The sequence below is a fragment of the Solanum pennellii genome, chromosome 6 (assembly GCF_001406875.1).
Source record: "Solanum pennellii chromosome 6, SPENNV200".
NCBI lineage: Eukaryota > Viridiplantae > Streptophyta > Magnoliopsida > Solanales > Solanaceae > Solanum > Solanum pennellii.
The window spans coordinates 28,488,398-28,507,282 of record NC_028642.1 but is presented as its reverse complement, the minus strand read 5'-3'; the positions used below and the strand labels follow the sequence as shown (position 1 = coordinate 28,507,282).

Sequence of the window (18,885 nt, the reverse complement as noted above, 5' to 3'; positions counted from 1 at the left end):
ACTTGCCTCATTATCATGACCATATTGATCATTTGCTCCTTCCTTCTTCAAGGAATTTTATAGTTGAAATCGATTGGTCTATTACGCTTCCGGCGTATCATAGACTGTGTCCTTCAAGGACTTCACATTGGAGCATTTGCAGCTGAATTATATCATAGGGTCAGTGCATTCATTTGGCAACTGATTTGCAACATTATGCAACTGAATTATCCCTTGAACTTTAAGTTCACATATTTATTTAACGAGGATCTAGATAATTCATAATTAACCTCACGCATAATTTTTAGCTGTCAATCATCTCTCCCCCTAATGTTAGAAAATCTAACACTCATTCCAACCTTATTTGGAAGTTCATCTTTGTGCGTGGTGGAGCAATTAAAATCATAACCGCACATTCAACATTTTAGATGAAAATTATATGGTTCCTGACCCTGAACTAATTTTAATGGGGAAACCTTGTTGGTTTGATGCATACATGTGTTTCTACATGTTAAATAAAATTATCTCATACCAAATCTTATTTGAGAGTTTTGTTCTCATAACCATGATTTAGCTATAATTGGAGGCATACAATTTCTGCTAAATCAACCAGCATTATCAATATAATTTCATAGTTTGGAACTGTGCTCTTAATTTTAACAATTCGAGCAAACAACCTTACAAAAACCAATTTGTAAGTTGACAACAAAATACATGTGACCATCGCATAGATGCATCAATCATATAGTTGCAAATGATCCACATGACAGGTGAACGGGCCCATATTCACCCTTTTATATGTTCCAAAAATTTTAGGGGATTACAATCCCAACCTTAGCTGGTACAATGATCATTTTATCAAGAGAACAAGCAACACAAGAGAATTCTTGAAGAATCTTTATTTCTTCATCATATAAATCACCTGAATTCTCAATCACGTTTGCATCACATTTAATCGGAATGGTCAACCACTCATGCCAACTGATACTTTATTTTAGTACACTTATAATTTACTTTTACATGTGATTTCATCAGCATGTACATGTTTGTATGGAACAAACAAGAGGAAAAGTGGGGTAATTTTTTACATAAACATTTATAACCCTCTTCAATTGTAGTGATTTATAGTCTCAATATTTATTTTCAATTCATCCGAAACTTAAAAAGTTTCTTTTGAGACTTACTACAACCCCAATATTATTCATCTGATAATAGCACAACTCGTTAGAGCTTGCAATTAATTTTGTGTACTATCACATATTGCATGACACCATCCTTATGGTGAGCATCTCCTTCAAGGAGGAAATTATATTATTATTGTCATGGTCAAAATCATTACGAGCAAGACGTCTTTCTTGCTTTACTTTTGTTGTACCGTAGGTACACAACCAATGACAAATTTGTATTGCCACACAATAATGATCACAACCCTTATAGTCAAGAACTATTTCTTTCTTTTGCCCTTTCGGTAGTTCACAATAAACATATCATAGTGACGTATAAACGTACAATACAATTAGCCATTTCTGCCAGATAAAATTTATTTCCTCTCAAATATCCCGTAGAGATGAGAAGTGACATATATCATTTTTTCTCAAACCTTCCATAGAGGTGAGTTGTGGCATATATCCAACCCATAATGATTTTATCACATATGGACTCATTCTCTTATAGAAGGATCGAGCATTCACGATACTCATCACAAGTCACATTCTCTTCAAGGAATAGACTAATTATTTATATGTACTTCATAAATTTGCATTATAAGCACATTGTCATGGCTTTAAAATTCATCATATTTCCATGACACACCTCAACATCACTTTGAAAGATCAAGTGTACCATCACTTTATCTTCTTGTATCATGATAGAGGATTTATAAACTTGTCAAATTATTGGGTTGACAACATTCACAAGTCTAATGAACTTTCATACCATTTTGATAATAAAAATTGCCTTCACATTTTTAAGGACTATTTGAAGAATTCATAGTGTTCTTCCTTTTATCATTACCACAATGATGACTATTATAATTCTGTCCCTCCACGCCCTTATTCATATCATTAATTATTTGTCATCTTTCAGACTAATCATTCGCTGCTACCACATTTATATGATTGAATGAGGCAAGTCAACAGGCGGATTTCAGAGTTATCACATGTTGCTACCACATTCTTTTCAAGGAATGGAGCAAATTCAATATGATGAATTTCAAGACATTTCATCAAAAACATATTATTTTTCTTAGTCATCATTTTATCATCGCTATGGTGCATTGGCTCAAACTCAATGTCTTACCCATATAAGGCGTGTTACGCCATAATTCTATGAGACTTGAACCCAATCACGGTGCATCAAAACTCTAATTGATGTCTTACCCTTTTGGTGCGATAGAACTTGAATCTATCGTCTTATCCTCAAATATTTTTCATTATGGTGCATCCGGACTTTAACGTGATGTCTTACCCTTTTGGTGCGATGAAACTTGAATCCATCGTCTTACCCTTAACCAACGGTATAATAGACCGAAGTACAACATGATTTACCCTTTGAGTCTTTCAAAACAATCAAAATAATATTCAAACTCATGCTATTAAAATTTTATACCTTCTTCCATTTAAGAAATATTGTATAGTATGTCATATTCAACTAATAGTAGTATATGTCTTCGGTTCCTGATAATTGTTAGTGACTGAATTTTATCATAAAATATTTTAGAAAATACATACCTGATTTTATGCATATAATACTTTGATCTTCATAACGAGATCAACCAAAATATGAGCTAAAGAAAAACAAGAACTCACTCTCAGTTGGTTAGAGCATCGTGCTGATAACGTGTTATAAAATCAAGCTCATAAGAATATAATCATAAAGAGAAGAAGACAAGAGAAGTAGATAGAAGAAGGGGAATTTTTTTCTTATTCAAGTGTATGTAAGTTTCATCTGTATATCATATAATAGTGAATGAACAACCCTATTTATAGAGTGGGAAATCACTCCAAAAATCACCATATTAAGTATCATAATAAATAGATACATTCTTATCCAAAAAGGTTCATGAAACCTAGTGAATATGGATGGTTGTTCATGTACCAACTTTATGGATTATCCACTCATTAAATGAATTTATAACCGAGAGATGTTTTTTATCACGAAAAATAATTTAAGAACATAGGTTAAATTGAAGATATAGTTTAATAAGTCATATATTTTTGGACACAAACTTTTGTTTTTCATAAAAAATTTTCAGCATAATGTTTGGTATAATTTTTTAGTTAACTAAACGACAAGAATGAGGAGGGCCCCCCGTCAGAAAAGTAGGTTAACAACATAACGAAATTAAATTTGGGTTCCTTTATCCCCTTCCAAAAAGTGCACTCAACCTTCACTTTGTTCTTCACGCCCTCGGAAATGGACTCTTGGAACGAATGGGTTGAGCAGACACTTGACAAACTGGAGTACCGTAAACTCCTCCGTTCACTTAGGCCAATTCATCTCTCCGACGATAATTCACATTCCGATGAGTTTGAATGTTTCGATGGATTGCGCCAATGGGATAGAGCCTCAGTCGAAGTAGAGATTTCTGAAACCACATTCCAGAAATGGCTTCAAGATATTCCCTCTCCTGGTAAACTTTCTCTTTTTCCCCATTTCTCCTTTCTTTTTCGTAATTTCAAAATTTGATGAAACAAGATATAAATGTAATGTGTGGATTGTGGAAGATAATTTTTTTAAAAAATTTGACTAGTTTATATTGAAAATTTTGGAGTAAAACTTCTCAAATGGTCGCTTTATCTACTAAAGGTCATTTTTTTTTTGTTTTTATATAAAAAGAAGTCATGGAACTGTTCATTTATTTTTATTTTATTTAGAAGTCACACTCGCCGGAAAATCCATTGAGTGTGATCTACCTGTACTGGTTTTACTTGTGTAAAAGGGTCGGCTGGAAGATCCTAGCTCCTTTTACATTGTTGTAACATCTCAATTAGGTACAACCCATAATTGAGTCAGACAAGTTGGCAGAATTTGCTGCTCTAAGATGCCTTAAGCTTGTCTAAGTTGTAGCTTCACCGTGATGCATGTTTGGTAGCCTACGAGGCTGCAACCATTATTTTGTGTCTGTAATTGTACTTGAGCTGAACTTGATTCTTGCTTATTTTAGCCTTTTATTTTTGTGCAAGTTGGGGTATCTGATTATCATGTGTTATTCAATTTCTTCGTATGAATTCTTCAAATTGCAATAAATAACATGTTATAATGTTATTGGTGGCAAAGTATTGGTGGAAGAGCACGAGTTAAGCAAAGATGACAAGCATAGTAGAAGGAGGAAAATAATATTATGCTGGTTGATTTGGAACACTCTGGGAGCTGTCGAGATATTGGGTATTGCAGAAGTATAAGGAGGTCAAGTGGGCATTCATAAGATGAGAGGGGGAGGAGCGACCGGGCCAGACGATATTCCTATGGATTATTGGAATGCATGCAAAGTAGGTATTAGGTGGCTAACTGAGTTCTTGTATTATTTAAATGTCATTTTTAGGATAACTAAAATGCCCGTAGAATGAAGCCGCAGTATAGTGATCCTATTGTGCAAGAATTAGAGTGATATTCAAAATTATAACAACCGTACGAGTATTAAACTTCTATGCCATACTATGAAAGTTCGAGAGAGGGTGGTAGAGATGAGGATGAGAAGGCCTGTGTCTATTTCAAAGAACCAATCCTGATTCATGTCGGGGCGACCAATGAACGTGTACCATTGAGCCAAAACCCAAGTGAGAACTGTGGAAGGAGACTTGAAGCAGTTTTCAGTCAAAATGGGGTTGTACCAGGGATCAACTCTTAGTCTATTTTTATTTGTCTTGGTGATGGATGAATTGAAACGGCATATTCAAGGAGAGGTACTATCGTGTATGTTATTTGAAGATGACAAAGTATTGATTGATGAGACACACAACAGAGTTAATGATAGACGGTAGGCTTGTAGACAGACCCTAGAGCCTAAAAGTTTCAAGGTTGAACATGAATCGGACATATCCATGTAAGTTCAATGACATATCACATGATATAAATATGGAAGTGAGGATTGATACGCAAGCCATCCCTAAGAGATGAAGCGTCAAGTATCTTGGTCAATCAATGTCACACATCAAATTGGAGTGGGGTGGATCAAATTGATGCTTGCATTTGGCGTATTATGTGATAGAATGTGCCACCGAGGCATAATGGTAAATTCTACAGAGTGGTTGTTAGACCAGCTGTTGTATGGGGCAGAGTATTGGTTAGTCAAGAATTCCCATGTTCAGAAGATAAATATAGTGGATATGAGGATGCTTAGATGAATGTGTGTGTGCACTAGGAGAGATAAGATTAGGAACAAAAATATGCGGGGTAAGGTGGGAGTGACCTCAGTGATAGACAAGATGCGGGAAGTAGAACTGAGATGGTTTGAGCATGTAGCACAAGATCCTAGTCAGGAGGTGGGATAAGTTGACAGTGATAGGTCTAAGGAGAAGTATAGGTAGACTGAGGAAAAGAGGTGATTAGACATTACATGTCATGTCATGTTATATCTTCGGCTTACCGAGGACATGATCCCAAATAAGAAAGTATGGAGGTGGAGGATTATGGTATTTGGTTAGTAGGTAGTCCCGCAATTTCTCTCTTTCTTATAGGAGAGCATAGTTCTAGTTCTGAGCACCCTGTCTGCTCCCTACTTACCCGTATCATTATTGTAATTCTATTACTGTCTTATTTTTCAAATTGTATTACTACCGTTGTTTCTTTTACTTGGGTTATCTTTACTGCTTTTGCTTTCGCTGTCAGTACTTCTCTTTTCTACGGTATTTCACCATAGCTTTTACTCTTGCTTTTGCCAAACTTGTTTTTCTGGGGCAGGGGTCTATTGAAAACAACCTCTCTACCTCACACAGGGTAGGGGTAAGGTCCGCATACATCCACCCTCCCAGTCTCCACTTGTAGGATTACACTGGGTATGTTGTTGTTATTGTTGAATAACATGTCATAATGATCTCTCTTCTACTTCATTCTCAAGAGAAATGCACCTCTTGTTTGCACTCTGTTAGACTGTTACTTGAGCCATTATCTCCGTTAACACTGAATTTCACCTTCAACAGAACACATTAATCTTCTGGTGATATTTTGTAAATTTTTGGCGAGTGTGGCTTTTAAAGAAACAAATGAATCATTTAGTGACTTTTTTTAAATACAAAGCAAAGAAAAGTGACATTAGTATATAAATTCATCAAGTTGAGTAATCGTTTGAGAAATTTACTGGAAAATTGTGATAGTCATGCAGAAATGGAATTGCGTTTAAATGTTTAAGAACGTAGAAAAAAGAAGAATAATTGTCTCATAAATGGGTATGGAGAGAGTGGTAGCTTCATTTACCTCCTTGTTGCATTACTTGTACATGCTATGCTAGTTCTAATGAAAAGGCTGAAGGATGCTACCTTAAGAAAAGTTACAAGTTATGCAAAAAAAGAAATACTTTGCGATACTGCATCGCTACAGTCTCTTGTATGAACCATCATAACAGGCTGAGATGTTGCACTCATCGCATACTTTTAATCAATTATAGGAGATGACCTTGGTGGTAGTGGCATTGCTTATACTGCAGCAAGGACAAGTGCTGGAAGATTCAGAAAGTTAATTCTATTTTCTGGAAATGATTATCTGGGCTTGAGTTCCCATCCGTCAGTTATCAAAGCTGCAACACAGGCATTCTATTAACTCCTCTTCAGCATTTTGTTTATTAATGAATTCTTGTAATGCTATCATGTCGCGTTGGGTAAATTTGTTCGACTGTTATATTCAGGCAGTCCAAAAGCATGGAATGGGTCCAAGAGGTTCTGCACTAATATGTGGTTATACGAATTATCATAGATTATTAGAGTCATCACTGGCAGAGTTGAAAAGCAAGGAGGTATTATCTTTTTCATTTGTTAACTCTTCGAGGTTATAATTTGATTTGGTGAACTTGCTTAGTTGGGAGATTATCTATCCGTAAGGAGATAATAGAATGCAGGAGCCTGCAATGTGTTAGGACCTCACTTATTCTCCATTTTATCTTTTCCTTCTAGAATTGGGGAAATAACTTGGGGATTTTAATAATGAGCAAGGTAACTCTGTACCTTGTATTTGGACATGAAGAAGGAGGATTACTCTCAGAAGAATTTGTCATAGAAAAATTATTACAGTACATGTTATTTTCCCCACCACCACCACCAACACCAACACACACACACAAAGAAAGCATAAAAAAGAGTTACCTTTTTACCAATTGCTTCTGATGTCTTGTACACTACAAAACGGAACTTGCGTGTTTATTATTTATTTGATAAAGACAATTTTATGTTTATTAAACTAGGTTCTCACACTTAGCTGCAAATCTCGTCAAATAAGGAACCGATTGCCACTTGCTTGATGATAATTAACTATTAAATCATATCATCTAATTTGTGTTCCTTCTATTCTTATACCACCTGTATGCTGGAGTAAATGTTTCAAAGTTCCATAATCGTCATCTAGCACTCTGCATAGTATAAAGATGAGTGGATGTATCTTTCAAATTCATGGAATGTTTTTAACTAGCAATGGTTCTAAATTGAGATTATTATCCAAAATTTGACACACTTTCAGTGAATGACTGATCCAAACTGATGCTTACTCTCTCTGATTTTACATATTAGGATTGCCTTCTTTGTCCCACAGGCTTTTCAGCCAATATGGCCTTTATGACAGCTGTAGGCAATGTTAGTCTGCTCCTAGCCAAAGACAGTCAACCTTCAATAGATGAAAGAGTTGCTGTTTTTTCCGATGCCCTGAATCACGCATCAATCATTGATGGTATACGTCTAGCTGAGAAACAGAAAAGCGTAGCTGCTTTTGTCTATCAGCACTGTGATATGCACCATCTTAATGAGTTATTGTATGTTATTCTTCATTTTGATTTCTACTTGCGGTAAATGTTATTCTGTTCTTCATTTATATATATTTGTGTTTTAACAGAACAAATTGCCCAATGAAGAAAAAAGTTGTCATTACTGACAGGTTAGTCGTGATTGAAAGTTTCACTTGTTATCAACTTCATCTGCACTGTCATGACCCCAAAAATCCTGAAGCAGAAGGAAGAAAAAGTTGTATGGTGTAACTTTAGTACCAGTTTAAAAAAAAAAAAAGAAGGGGAAAAAAAGGAAAAAATACGAAAAAGAACAAATGAGTGGGCATCAATCAATGTTATAGTGACCATGCCTAAATGCATTGTAGTTACTTTTATGATCTTTTAGCTGTACAATGATGGATAAGTGGTGTATATGCAGCAACCGGGGGAGCATTTACTATAATTGAGTAATTTTCTTGCAACCACTTGATTTTGTCCTCCTTTTACCAGCTTGTTTAGTATGGATGGAGACTTTGCACCACTGGTTGAGCTTGTGAAACTCCGTAAGAAGCATGGCTTTTTGTTGGCAATTGACGATGTAAGTCTTTAAACTTCTATTAAAGAAAGCAATATTTATCTTATTTTGTTCCTCAGAATCTTGCTTTGGTCCTTGGATCTAACACTAATTTTTCCCCTTCGATGATATCATTGCGTATCTTCATTGGGAAGCACTAGTGAAGTAGTTCCAAAGATCTATAGTATCCATGTTCATTTACTTTCCTCGAGTTCTTCTATCTCTTGTAATTTCGTCCTTAATATAATAGTTTATTGCTTACGAAGTTTATTTTTACTTATTGTTGAACTGATTTGATTATGATATGTGTCATCATCATGAGAACTTTTGTTCTTTTTTTTCCTTCAACTTTCTAGGCTCATGCAACATTTGTTTGTGGCAAAACCGGTGGTGGTGCAGCAGAGTTGTTCAACTGCATAAGTGGTGTGGACATTTGCATTGGTACTCTGAGTAAGGCAGGAGGTTGTCATGGTGGATACATAGCATGCAGGTACTCCAAAAGTAATAGTAAATTGTATTTCTCTGTGTGCATGCCCGCGTGCCGCGTGTATATTATGTGTATACACAGACAGATTCTTTTATATCTTACTTCACTGAAGACTGCATGAGGTCTTAAGTTCAGTCCTCTTTTGATTAATCTTTAGGACACGAATCTTCAGTTTAGGAGCACTACTTTTTATCTACTGCTGCGATTTTTAAGGTTGAAACCACTAGGCAGTTAAACATCATTTGGAGCCAGTCTCTTTTCATTAATCAGAAACTTGAAGTATACTTAACGAGACCGATTTCGCTTACCTTTCTTTATGTGGATCACACGGAAGTTCTTTGGGTTCTGGATTTTGAGCTCTATACCTCTCAAGTTCAAGTTGAAATTCTTATCCATAGAAATACTTTCTTTTCCTTTTTTGCTTTCGGCTGCTTGTTTTGTTAGACATGGAGTTCTTTCAAGAATTAGCAGAACCTGATGTAGTATTAAACACGTCAATTATAGATCAGCCCTATCTCTTTTATGAAAGTCAAATTCCTTAATAGTACTGATATATTTGACCTTGATGCACGACTTAGCTAGTGAATTTTCTGTTATTTTCAATAAAAAATGTTGTTTACTCTTCTTCTCTTTTTTGGGGTTGGAATGCTAAATGAACAGCAAGAAATGGAAGCAATTGATACAGTCCAGGGGCCGCTCTTTCATATTTTCAACATCTACCCCAGTGCCCATAGCTGCTGCTGCACATGGTAAATCTACCAAGTTGAACAGTGATTTTCATTATTGCTCTTTTCACTTTAAACAAAATTTTAGTGTTTCTAGATCCCAGAGTTATACAACTTCCTTTCTTTTCTTTTACTATTTGGAAAAAAAGAAGTAAAAACAGTAATATTTAAGAAATATGAGAAGCAGAATACCAGAACCAGGTAGAAGCTGAGACTGACTGGCACACAGTTCTCGTCCTTTGCATTTTATGTGGCTTTACTGGTATTTCTTTTATTAAAAAATGTGGCTAACCTGTACACTGTTAATGGTATGACTTACGCAGCTGCTGTTATTGTGGCAAAAAAAGAGATGTGGCGTAGAAGAGCTATATGGAACAGGGTTCAGGATTTCCGTGATCTGACAGGAATTCCCATTACAAGTCCAATCATTTCCCTTATAGTGGGAAGTGAAGCGACAGCCTTGCAAGCTAGCAGGTTTCCCTCTGTCTTTTGAGCATCTGTCGGTTCATTTGTCTCTATTTTAATCTTTTCTAAATATAGCATCTCTACTAAGCAGACATCTTTTGGAATTTGGCTTCCACATAACTGCAATAAGACCTCCAACAGTGGCCCCCAACTCTTGCAGGTTTGTCTCTTTCGTATCACTTTCTGGAGTTTTTTTTAGTGATTGCTGTTGTTTTTTCTAATAGCATCCTCTTATGGCAATTTTTGTTGCATCATTTTCTGTCAATTTGCCCTCCTTATTTCTTCATGTGGAACTTTGGGCTCTTTTCTTGCATTAGTTAGTCTGCTTAAGGAACTTCTGATGCAGCTATCTGCTATCCTAGCTTATACATATGATATAAGATTTTTGGGTGGTTCATTTTACCTTGCCTTCACCCCTCTAGCGGAGCAGATAAACTTAACAAAATGGAGGGCAACCTTGGCTATGAGCGACAAATCTTTATGATGATTCAATGTTAATGACCTCATTCAACCTTTTTTTAAGAGCCTTCTCTATCGCGGGCTAGATGGATAGCTAGTAGTTATGAGCAGCATTCCCCTCATAAGGGACTAAGAAGTTGACGAAGTAGCGAGTTAAATGAGAGGCTAGAGTCAAAGGTGAGCCAATGAGCTTCTAGTTAATGAAGAGCTTCCCTTGATGTGAGCAAAACTATCTGTTTCAATTATTAAGAAAGCTGCCCTCCATTCCTGCTTTGAGTAGTAGTTTGAAGGGCTTATCACGTCTCCTACTGTTGCGCACCTTCCATGAGCCACTCGTAACAGTTACTTTTGAGTGCGCTGAAGTACTTGTAAAATGGATAGTTAATAGTATGTGAAGGCATCAAAGGCACTCCCATGTCCCTTTCTTGTAAATTTCGACCTAATAGTGTATAGCAATGTCTTCCATTTGTTTACCTGCAAGTTAGTATATCGATAATGTGGAAACATTAGTTTATTCACATTCGTGCTCCTTTCTTTCAGGTTAAGGATAGCTCTGAGCGCAGCTCACACATTAGATGATGTAAAAAATCTTACAGCTGCACTGTCTCAATGTATCAACTTCAGTGAGATAGGATTCTATTGCACAAGCTGGAATGCTGCGCGCCTTTAGCTAGAGCAGTGAGTAGTGCTGTCTTTTAGAACTCAATTTATCAAAGATAGTGCATTCTTGCACAGTGTGTACCCCACAGCCGATGCAATTTAGCAGTTTTTAGTCGAATTGGTTGAGTTATGATTCATTGTTCTAGTCCAAACCAAACAAACTTTGGATGGATCAACTCTTGAGTCTTGAATTATACATGTCTAAGTTCTATCCAATCTGCATAGAAAACCAAATTAGATTCAGTGTGTCAACAGTTCTATCCTACCAAAAAAAATAATTAAACAAAACTTAAAAGTTTGTATCGTTATTTTAAGAAGGAAAATTGGTTATTTTTAGAAGACGAGCAGCTGAAGCCTGAAAGCCTCTTCTTCTATTGGTTAAAATTCTGGTTGTTTAACTTACATTTTTACAAGATAGGAAGGACCTAAGCCCGTCTCACCATTTAAAATGGCAAGTTGACAACAAATAAACAAAGTCAAATCCCCCTCCCCATTTTCTTTTTCCCTACTTGAAAATATTTCTTGTTTTATTAATTATTTTTATCGTTATTTAAATAAAAACTAATGATGAATTTACAATGTTCTTATATATATATATGACATATATTATCGGTTTAAAGGGCACGTAAAGTTATTCTATTTTAACTGATAATATGAGATTGAGAAGAATAAAAAAAATTCTACAAAAGTAATTTTAAAAGAAAAAAACAAGAATAAAGTTATTTAAAAGTAATATTTTTATTATGAACAAAATGTATTTTAAATAATAAAAAACAACAAATTTTATCCCAAATAATAGGAGTATTTCTTGATCAAGCTATCAATCATAAAGACTTTTTTGATCTAAACTATAAAAAAGAGATATTTTTATTTATTTCATATAGTTTAAGATCATCTTTGACTCGTTTTAACATATATAAAAAGTGAAAAAAGATTTAAACTTTTCCCAAAGCCAATTTTTTCTTTTTAAAAAAAGTTTAAAACCCATAAAATGAAACTATAAAAAAGTGCATTGGGAAAAGGAAACAAATCATTCCATACTAGTACCTAGTACTCTGCCAACCAATTCAAATTTTGCCTCCAATTTAGCCCTTTCTCACTTCTCCTCCACTTAAAATAAACATCATTTTTAAATTACTAACAAAATACAATACAAGTGAATTTCCAGTGAACCTTTTTTTTTGAAATGGCAATTTCTTCTCTATATTCCTCTAAGAAAAGCCCTGCTCTTTCTTCCTCAAAGGTATTCAATCTCCTTCTATTTATATTTGCTTATAATGATTAGCCCATGTTTCTAATTTGTTCTCTCATTTGATGACTTAACCAGAAAAAGGCACTGCTAATCAAGAAAAAGACTTTGGCTCCTACTAAAACCAACAAGGTGACAACCATTTTTTTTACTCTATTTGTTGATAAATAAGTACCTTTTTATGTTCATTTTTTGCTTCTATGTTGGGTGATCTTAAACTTTTGTCCAGCTAATAACTACAAGTTTTGACTTTTGATCTTCAAGTTTTCCCCACGGGGCAAGCAAAGGTCAAAAGTTCAAGACCTTCCACTTCCAAGGTCATTTAGGTGTCATTTCTTGAATGTATATTGTAAATATTGAATTTTGGTCATGCCCCTTGTTCTTCTATTAGCACTAATAAATCTATCTGTAAAATTCTTTTGCCAGGTGGTAAATGGAGGTAAAAAGAAGGTTCAAATATGGTCAGTGTCAAAAATGCAAAAACTTAATTTTAAGGTTTTGTTATCTTTCTGATAATGCTTTTGATTCTTGATTTTACTAGCCTTGAAAAAAAGACACTGAAACACAGCTCTGTTGATGTGAATTCATCCGCGATGTTGCGAGCTGCAGAAGTCCAAGCAAAGTTGCCTTGTCAATTTCCTAGTTTTGTTAAGTATATGCTCCCTTCACATGTCAGTGGGGGATTTTGGTTGGTAAGTTCAAAATTTTCTTGAAAAAGTTAGAACTTTTTGTTAGTACTATGGTCTTATTGTTTTTTTTTTGTGAATATAACAGGGTTTCCCAAAGAAATTTTGTGATTGTCATTTGCCAAAACATGACGATATTGTTGTTTTAGTGGATGAAAATGACGAAGAATCTCCTACCAAGTACCTTATTGACAAGAACGGATTGAGTGGGGGTTGGAGAGGTTTCTCCATTGCTCATAACCTTCTCGAAGGGGATGTCTTAGTCTTCCAATTGATTCAACCCTCCAAATTTAAGGTAACACATCTTATATTTGTTGTCATTGTTACAATATCTATCGCATACAATAGACACCATGTGACTCAATCTTTTTCTAGACCCGAGTTAGTGCATTGAACTATCTTTTTTATCCTAATGTGACAATGTGAATATTCTTTGTATGTTGCAGTTTTATGACAGTAAAGCAAAGGCCTTATTGTTTTTTCCCCTGTTTTAGGTATACATAGTAAGAGAAAATTGCTTGACAGAAATTGATGGTGCTATTACTCTTCTAAATCTGGATTTTCGTGCTCGACCAATCAAATCTGGTATGGTTACGATCAGTATATTTAATTTCTATCGCAAGCAAGATGTACTATCTGTCGATTTACTGATATTATTATCTCGATAGATCACGATGAAGAGATTAAAATTTTTGAAGCAAAAGAGGAGAAATACTTGGAGCCTCCTGTCGTAGATATTAATCAAGATGACAAAATTGAGGAACCCATGTTGTTACCTAACTCGGACCACGACCCTGTAGCTGATCAATGTGGAAATGACAGCGATAACGGCTCTGATGTTTTAGAAGGCATTAGATTTTCAGAATCACGAGTCGAATTCAAAGATGTGAAGGACTATTCTGGTTTCAACATTATTGTTGATGGCCTGACCATTGACTCGGAGGTTCCTGCATTACACATTAGGACCAAATACTATGATCTTTGTCGCGCCCAAAATTCATTTCTCCATGACCATTTACTTGCTGGCCTAAATGTCAAGTTAGCTGCTGGAATGATTACTGAAACTGTGAACATTGCTGATGCCATAAGAGCCTGCGAGAGTTCGACTCCTCGTGAGTATCTTGAGACTTGGGACAATACATTGAAAGGGTTCGAGTGTTTAGGAATGAACGTTGGATTTTTACGTGCAAGGATAAGTAAGCTTGATAGTTTATCAAGTGAATCGAAAGACGTCCTTGAATCAAAGAAAGTTGAGCTAGCTGAAGCAAAAGAGGAAATGAGGATTATTGAAGAAAAGGTATTGAAAGTGAAACAAGTGATGAAGAATGTAGAATCTGAAATTGAGGCCTTAACAAAGAAAGATGCAAACTTTGAGCTCAATTTCAAGGCATTGGCTGCTTCTCCCTGGTAGAAAAAAATTGGTTATAATTAGTTATTGAAGAAGCCTTTTGAGATTTCTAGCAGGAATATATAACTCTTTCTGCTAATTTTTTGTGAGGTTATTTGAGCCCATCATATCCTTTTTCTAGTGTAATTGGCTAAACTTTTTGTAAATGTTCGAAATTAAATACTTATTTATATCGGATCGTATGTTCATTGTCTGAGAAGACCTACAAGTGTGTGTATATACACACACACCCCTGTATCACACTCCCACATTCCATTACTTCTTATATATTTTTAACTTCAAATGGTTTTAAAATTAGGTTTACTTTGTTTCCCATACTTTATTCTAAATTACAACTTCTTAAACATTTTCCTTTAACACGTATTAATTGAAAAAAAAAGTGATTTCCTTGTTGACCAAATTAAGTTTGAATAGGTTTAGAAGAATATTTAGTGCTTTCTCCTTATTAACTAAAATTTCACAACGTTTTAACATATCAAAATAGAATTTACATATAAATATTTTCCTAAAAATTAGATGATGATTCTAAACCCTTTTAAAATCAGGTAGATGTTGCGAACTTATTTTGATTTCAACTCTCAAGCCCTTTAACAAAATGAATTATCATCGATAAGTTGGCAATATAGGATATTTAGTTAACAATTGTGATATTCTTTTTGTTTTATATTTTGACAACATCTTGATATTGATATTCGACGGTAAAAATCTATTTACATGGAGTAGTAATCATCATACACGAAATGTGAGTATATATTTACCATATTCTACTTTATACTCGTGTCATTATACGAGTCCGAAACTCAAACGGTAGAAAATATTAACAAAAATTCCAAAAGGGTATATAAAATTTTATATACCCTTTTGGAATTTTTGTTAATATTTTCTACCGTTTGAGTTTCGGAGTCATTATACATGTATTCAATTAGTAGACCTCATAAAATACATGAAAGTGAAAGATACTATAAACAAATACAATCATAAAATTACCTGTGTTTTGATACTCATATATATATATGGTAATTATGTATCTCGTTTTCTGATGCACCGCCAAGTACGAGTCGCTGATTTACGATCTCCCGTGGCCTTTGCTAATTCAGAGACTTATTGATTTCTCTCTTTTACATTGTCTATATATTTTATGTTTTGAGCAGACAGATTTAAACCTCTTGTATCTTATGTAAATTTGTCTTTCTTTGGTCATTTGTGGTATTTTGTACCATTATTACGTAGATTTCTATCTATGTTATGGCCCTATTCTATGTTCATTTTGCTTCTTGTAGATTTATTTATCCAAGAGCGCAAAATTGAGTGGCAAACAAATATAACCTCTTTCTCCGAGAGTGGACACAAATATACAATTATGTCAACTTCAATAGCGAAACCATTATACTTATTAATAATAAACCATTATTCATAAAGCAAAGTTATAAAAGAGGGACGCAGAAAATGAATAACATATGATACTAGTGGCTATATATACTACTAAAAATAAAAGACATTTTTCATTGAGCTCATTGTGAAAATGTATGGTGGAACAAATTTTTACCAAAATAGTGGGAAGCTTCCTGAATTTTCCATATGAAATTTGCTACTTCTTCTTTTAATTAAACCGATTTAATCAAAATATCTGTAGAAATAGTGATCGATCATTTTTTCCGTGAAAAAAGAATAATTTTTAGTACTTATACATATTGATTGGAGTGTAAAGATTTTTCAATACATGGTATGAAAAAGTATTTGTGCAATCAAATCAATTGTAGATAATTAGATGTAATTTTTTTTATAAACATTTATTTGTAATCAGGTAAAATGATAAATAATGTGCTATTACAATGGATTTTTGGTTGGGAACCTTTCTTTTTATCTTTTAGTAAGACGTGTTAGTTTTGTCCTATGGATGATAGAATATATTTATAAATAATCTCAATTTTAGAAAAGTAAATCATAATCCAGAAGAAATATTTTTTGTCCTGGCAGAGAAATAATAATCATTGTTCATTTTATTTCGAAGCTACTTCAAGAAAGATACGTGTATATGAAGAAGATAAAATTATAAGGAAAGTGTTGTATCTAAATTTATGGCCAAGACAAAGTGAGATACCACATGTGTGTTGAAGTTTAATACTCCTGTAAAGAGCACAAATATTGAATAGAATACTGGACTTGGGAAAAGGAGCACATGAAAGGTAACTTATCAAACAAACATACCATTATTTTTAGTCCCGAGCTCCTATCACTTTTACTTGTTCAGTTTGAACTTTGCACGTCTCTTAAGAAATTACAACTGGCATGTGTATTTGACTAAGATATCTATATAACAATTGATAATCCATCACTTCTCTCAATAGCTACTAATGGCCCTCACTATTGTTGTGGATCTAGGCATTGTCTTGTTAATGTTTATAGCAAAGGTAGAGGCAACTCCCCCAGGAATACCTAACCATCCTAGCAATTCTCATTGCTCAGATGATGAAATCAAGCAATGTAAAAATCTTCCTCATGCATGTCCCATGTTCTGTCCTACTGGTTGCATAACGGAGTGTCGTTCTTGCAAGCCAATTTGTATCAATGGCCCAATGCCACCAACTTTGTCACCCGTGTCTCCTCCTCCACCCTCACCAACCCCGAAGAAGGCTAAGTGCAAGAACAAGTACTACCATAATTGTTATAATCTCGAATTTTCATGCCCTACATCTTGTCCTAGTGGTTGTTTGGTTGATTGTGTCTCTTGCAAACCTGTTTGTAGTAAGTTACTTCCTTACTTCTCTATTCTATTATTATACAACGACATATCTATATTTGGAAACTCTTTAATTTCAACTTCATACCGCTCAATGTTTAACATTTACTAGACTACCAAAACTACCAAAGGTCATTTTGGTATGTTATATATGAAACAGAGAACATATACAAATTCTTCAAGCCTTTTGTTCAACTAAATGATGTACATTTATCTGATGCAGAGTGTGACATACCTGGAGTAGTTTGCCAAGATCCTCGTTTCATCGGTGGCGATGGAGTTACCTTCTACTTCCATGGCAAGAAGGACAAAGATTTCTGCTTAGTTTCAGACCCTAAATTCCACATCAATGCTCATTTCATAGGAAGACGAAATCGGAACATGAAGAGAGACTTCACTTGGATACAATCCATTGGTATCCTTTATGGTTCTCACAAGATCTCAATAGGTGCACTAAAAACATCAACATGGGATGATTACATTGACCGCCTTTCCCTGCACTTCAACGATACACCCATACTTCTTCGTGATGAGGAAGGAGCAAGGTGGCAATCTGATGAAACTGTACCCATGGCCTCCATTACTAGAACTAGCAACACAAACGACATTGTCGTAGAAGTTGAAAATGTTTTCAAGATCACTGCTAAGGTTGTACCTATTACAGAACAAGAATCTCGAGTTCACAACTATGGTATACCAAAAGATGACTGTTTTGCTCATCTTGAACTTGGGTTCAAGTTTTTCTCTTTGAGCGACGAAGTAGATGGTGTTCTAGGACAAACGTATAAGAAGAAGTATGTGAGAAAAGTTAAGATGGGAGTTTTGATGCCTGTAATGGGAGGTGACAAAGAGTTTTTAACATCAGGACTCTTTGATGCTGATTGTTATGTGACTAAGTTTCAAACAAATGAAGAAGAATCTGATAACGAAACTGGTTTTGCTTTGGAGCTGCCAAGCTTGAGGTGCACTACCGGAATTTATGGAAGTGGAGTTGTTTGCAAGCGATAGAATATAACTAATTACTAATGAAATTTATACCCTCAAGAAATCATGATCAACATATCGTTGAAATAAGGATAGATACTCATAGCAATCTTTGAATAATTTGTGAAGTGATGTAGAGGTGTGTGTGGTGCCAAAATCTTGTGTTTTGAAGGTAGTGAGGAGAAGAAAGTTAAAATAAACTCAAACTGTTCAAGGATTGAGAATGTTCCAACGTCAAATGATCATATCTCTCAACTTACAATAAATTAAGTTACGAGCAAGAAGAAGAACTCTCTTTTCACATGGAGTGATAGTTTAGGTATGTAATGGGAAGATTGAATAGTTAAGATATGTAACTCAATGTGATAGTTTAAGTATGTGTTGATTTTCAGTGCATTATTAACATTTTAAAATGTTTTGGATCATTTAACTGCTAGCCTAAGTACTAAATAGCAGTTATAATTCCAAGTTCTCGTAACTCTTTGGACTACTAGCAGAGATTGTTAAAACGATAAAACCCAAAATGACCGGTCCCATTTCTCCATGAGCTTCAGCAATTTACG

At 34.7% G+C, this 18,885-nt stretch overlaps 3 protein-coding genes across 3 annotated transcripts; all 3 read left to right on the top strand.

The window, feature by feature from the left end:
• The first annotated feature begins 3,329 nt into the window (after positions 1–3,329).
• On the top strand, positions 3,330–11,507 carry LOC107021078 (8-amino-7-oxononanoate synthase). The gene is made up of 11 exons (XM_015221669.2): positions 3,330–3,610; positions 6,584–6,723; positions 6,821–6,928; positions 7,695–7,933; positions 8,014–8,055; positions 8,396–8,483; positions 8,816–8,949; positions 9,607–9,695; positions 9,995–10,145; positions 10,228–10,296; positions 11,136–11,507. Exons 1-11 carry the CDS (start codon positions 3,394–3,396, stop codon positions 11,263–11,265), a joined length of 1,407 nt encoding a protein of 468 aa, XP_015077155.1. The 5' UTR covers positions 3,330–3,393; the 3' UTR covers positions 11,266–11,507.
• Positions 11,508–12,286: 779 nt separating this feature from the next.
• LOC107021079 (B3 domain-containing protein Os01g0234100-like) lies at positions 12,287–14,791 on the top strand. Its single transcript, XM_015221670.2, has 7 exons — positions 12,287–12,498; positions 12,583–12,636; positions 12,931–12,965; positions 13,046–13,196; positions 13,279–13,485; positions 13,685–13,775; positions 13,859–14,791. The coding sequence occupies exons 1-7, from the start codon at positions 12,442–12,444 to the stop codon at positions 14,599–14,601; spliced, it is 1,338 nt and encodes a 445-aa protein (XP_015077156.1). The 5' UTR covers positions 12,287–12,441; the 3' UTR covers positions 14,602–14,791.
• A 2,036-nt stretch (positions 14,792–16,827) lies between these two features.
• Positions 16,828–18,735, top strand: LOC107022677. The gene is made up of 2 exons (XM_015223275.2): positions 16,828–17,343; positions 17,562–18,735. The coding sequence occupies exons 1-2, from the start codon at positions 16,953–16,955 to the stop codon at positions 18,344–18,346; spliced, it is 1,176 nt and encodes a 391-aa protein (XP_015078761.1). The 5' UTR covers positions 16,828–16,952; the 3' UTR covers positions 18,347–18,735.
• The last annotated feature ends 150 nt before the right edge of the window (positions 18,736–18,885 follow it).

What these genes read in the sequence shown, in the direction of transcription:
- LOC107021078 (XM_015221669.2), top strand. Translation starts at nt 3,394, where the DNA reads ATGGACTCTTGGAACGAATGGGTTGAGCAGACACTTGACAAACTGGAG. An exon ending in AAAGTTGTCATTACTGACAG is followed by an intron (nt 8,056 to 8,395) that starts GTTAGTCGTGAT and finishes TCCTTTTACCAG; the next exon opens with CTTGTTTAGTATGGATGGAG. An exon ending in GTGGCCCCCAACTCTTGCAG is followed by an intron (nt 10,297 to 11,135) that starts GTTTGTCTCTTT and finishes CCTTTCTTTCAG; the next exon opens with GTTAAGGATAGCTCTGAGCG.
- LOC107021079 (XM_015221670.2), top strand. Translation starts at nt 12,442, where the DNA reads ATGGCAATTTCTTCTCTATATTCCTCTAAGAAAAGCCCTGCTCTTTCT. An exon ending in AAAAAGAAGGTTCAAATATG is followed by an intron (nt 12,966 to 13,045) that starts GTCAGTGTCAAA and finishes TGATTTTACTAG; the next exon opens with CCTTGAAAAAAAGACACTGA. An exon ending in TGCTCGACCAATCAAATCTG is followed by an intron (nt 13,776 to 13,858) that starts GTATGGTTACGA and finishes TTATCTCGATAG; the next exon opens with ATCACGATGAAGAGATTAAA.
- LOC107022677 (XM_015223275.2), top strand. Translation starts at nt 16,953, where the DNA reads ATGGCCCTCACTATTGTTGTGGATCTAGGCATTGTCTTGTTAATGTTT. An exon ending in CTCTTGCAAACCTGTTTGTA is followed by an intron (nt 17,344 to 17,561) that starts GTAAGTTACTTC and finishes TATCTGATGCAG; the next exon opens with AGTGTGACATACCTGGAGTA.